A 2,500-nucleotide genomic window follows, 5' to 3' on the forward strand; every position below is an offset into this window, starting at 1 on the left:
TCAGTGCTGAATGCAGTCAGGTGTGCTGTGGTCAGTAATGAATCCAGTCAGGTATGCTATGGTCAGTAATGAATCCAGTCAGGTGTGCTATGGTCAGTAATGAATCCAGTCAGGTGTGCTGTGGTCAGTGCTGAATGCAGTCAGGTGTGTTGTGTCAGTGCTGAATGCAGTCAGATGTGCTGTGGTCAGTGCTGAATGCAGTCAGGTGCGCTGTGGTCAGTGCTGAATGCAGTCAGGTGTGTTGTGTCAGTGCTGAATGCAGTCAGGTGTGTTGTGGTCAGTGCTGAATCCAGTCAGGTACGCTGTGGTCAGTGCTGAATGCAGTCAGGTCTTTTGTGGTCAGTGCTGAATCCAGTCAGGTGTGCTGTGGTCAGTGCTGAATCCAGTCAGGTGTGCTGTGGTCAGTAATGAATGCAGTCAGGTGTGCTATGGTCAGTGTTGAATGCAGTCAGGTGTGCTGTGGTCAGTCCATAAAGCTGTTTAACCCTGACGGGGTCAAAACTAACACTCTGTGTGTTGTTCCATACACAGGTGTCGTGTTTAACGATGTTTATGCTGCTTCTAAGTTTGCCATGGAAGGGTTCTGTGAGAGTCTGGCTGTGCAGCTGCTGAAGTTTAACGTCATGTAAGTATGTCACCTGAAGAAATCTAAAACAAAAACCAAAAACAAGAACAAAAACCAAAAACAAAAACAAAAAGCAAAAACAAAAACCAAGACTCATTCTACCCCTCCCTACTCTCACCATCACTCTCTCCTTTTACTGTCTCTCACTCTCTCTCTCTCAACCTTTTGTCCGTCTAGAACGGCACTTTATTTTTCAAAATTTAAGTGTATCTTCAAAACTAATTCTCTTTTTCCCTCTCTCTCTCTCTCTCTCTCTCTCTGTTTCTTTCCTCTCTCTTTCTCTCTCTCTCTCTCAGTATGTCTATGATTGAGCCTGGGCCGGTACACACAGAGTTTGAAATGAAGATGATTGCTGATGTTTCCAAGAAGGAGTATCCTGGCGCTGATCCGGAGACTGTCAACTACTTTAAAAATGTCTATCTTCCATCTTCAGTCGACATTTTTGAGACGCTGGGGCAAACCCCTGATGACATTGCCAGGGTCAGTTCCTCTTCTTTGCCTGACATGTGATGAGTAGAATCAGTAGTGGTTCTGACTTGTATGGCCCCCTGTGCGACATCCCCTTTTCATTACCCCCCCCCCCCAAAACACCAAAAACATAAAGCACCATTCTGCACGAACTGTAATCTTCATCCAGAAAATATATATCACAAAGACAACTATCTATCTATTTGTGTTGATTTGGCTCTCTCAAGCAATACATTACCCACCCCCCAACACTGTCAACCAAGAGTCACTAACACATTACCCATCCCCCAACACTGTCCACCAAGAGTCATTAACACATTACCCACCCCCAACACTGTCAATCAAGAGTCATTAACACATTACCCATCCCCCAACACTGTCCACCAAGAGTCACTAACACATTACCCATCCCCCAACACTGTCCACCACAGGAAACAGGAAGGCAGTGGTGTTACCAGGGGGTCATAGCGTATGCTACATTGCAACTTTGCAACTTCTAAGTTGACGCAATCAAAACTGTGAAAACACAGATGCCGGAGCTGGAGAGCTGCTTTCAGCGGGACAGGAACGTATTTTCAGCGTCTAGGGCAGCCTGCTTCACAATCAACTAATCTCTGTTGGTCATTCCAATTTAGGGCGGCCTGCTTCACAATCAACTAATCTCTGTTGGTCATTCTAATTTCCCAGATCGACAAAATACATTGCACACAGCCAGTGTACGCTTCGTCCTTCTTCTTAAACATTATCACGTTACCTTGAGGTACCCAGGAATCAAACATTAATCATAGAATAATATGGATTGGGCTGGCCATGAGTTCCCTCATGTAAGAGAACGTGTTTCTGCTTATTCTAGTCCAGAGTTTGTATGGATCAGATAAAAAAAGGCAGGTGACACCCCCGCCCCTACAAACATAGAAATATGTCTGCCTGCACAAATCAACGAGACTGTACGTTGGAAGGGAGCTGGGTTACTGCTACAATGGTTAACTTCTCTCTCTGTCTTTTGGCATAACGCGGACGGTGTTGATTAACATAGATATTCTGAGAGCCAAAATGCCCCGCTTTCATTGCCCCAGATGCAGACTGGTTTTATATTATTCTTAACGATTTTGCACAAACCAGACAAAAATGCAACAATATGTCTGTGAAACTGTATATTCACAGTATTATGAATTACCTGTGGTTTATTTGGTAGCATTTTGTAGTGTGACTGATTTTACTAATTGAATTTGTACTGTACATAGTTAGAGGTGCGCTATTGGATAGACTCCCCTGCTCCCCCTACCTTGGGCGTCCAGTAGGGAGACCTTTAGAAAACCTAACCCCGCCCCCCTCCCCATCTCGTACTGCAGAGTGGGAGACCTTCCCAGGCAGTAGCCTACCTAGCTCACAAACTAGAATCAGGCT

At 45.0% G+C, this 2,500-nt stretch overlaps 1 protein-coding gene across 1 annotated transcript in view; it reads left to right on the forward strand.

The window, feature by feature from the left end:
- The window catches only part of rdh8b (retinol dehydrogenase 8b), a 9,644-nt gene that overhangs the window by 5,844 nt on the left and 1,300 nt on the right, over window positions 1-2,500 (forward strand). The window contains exons 4-5 of the mRNA XM_030780066.1: window positions 532-625; window positions 922-1,105. Of these exons, the coding sequence (XP_030635926.1) occupies window positions 532-625; window positions 922-1,105 (278 nt within the window). The remainder of the gene's footprint in view (window positions 1-531; window positions 626-921; window positions 1,106-2,500) is intronic.

The sequence above is a fragment of the Chanos chanos genome, chromosome 7 (genome assembly GCF_902362185.1).
Source record: "Chanos chanos chromosome 7, fChaCha1.1, whole genome shotgun sequence".
Classification (NCBI taxonomy): Eukaryota; Metazoa; Chordata; class Actinopteri; order Gonorynchiformes; family Chanidae; genus Chanos; species Chanos chanos.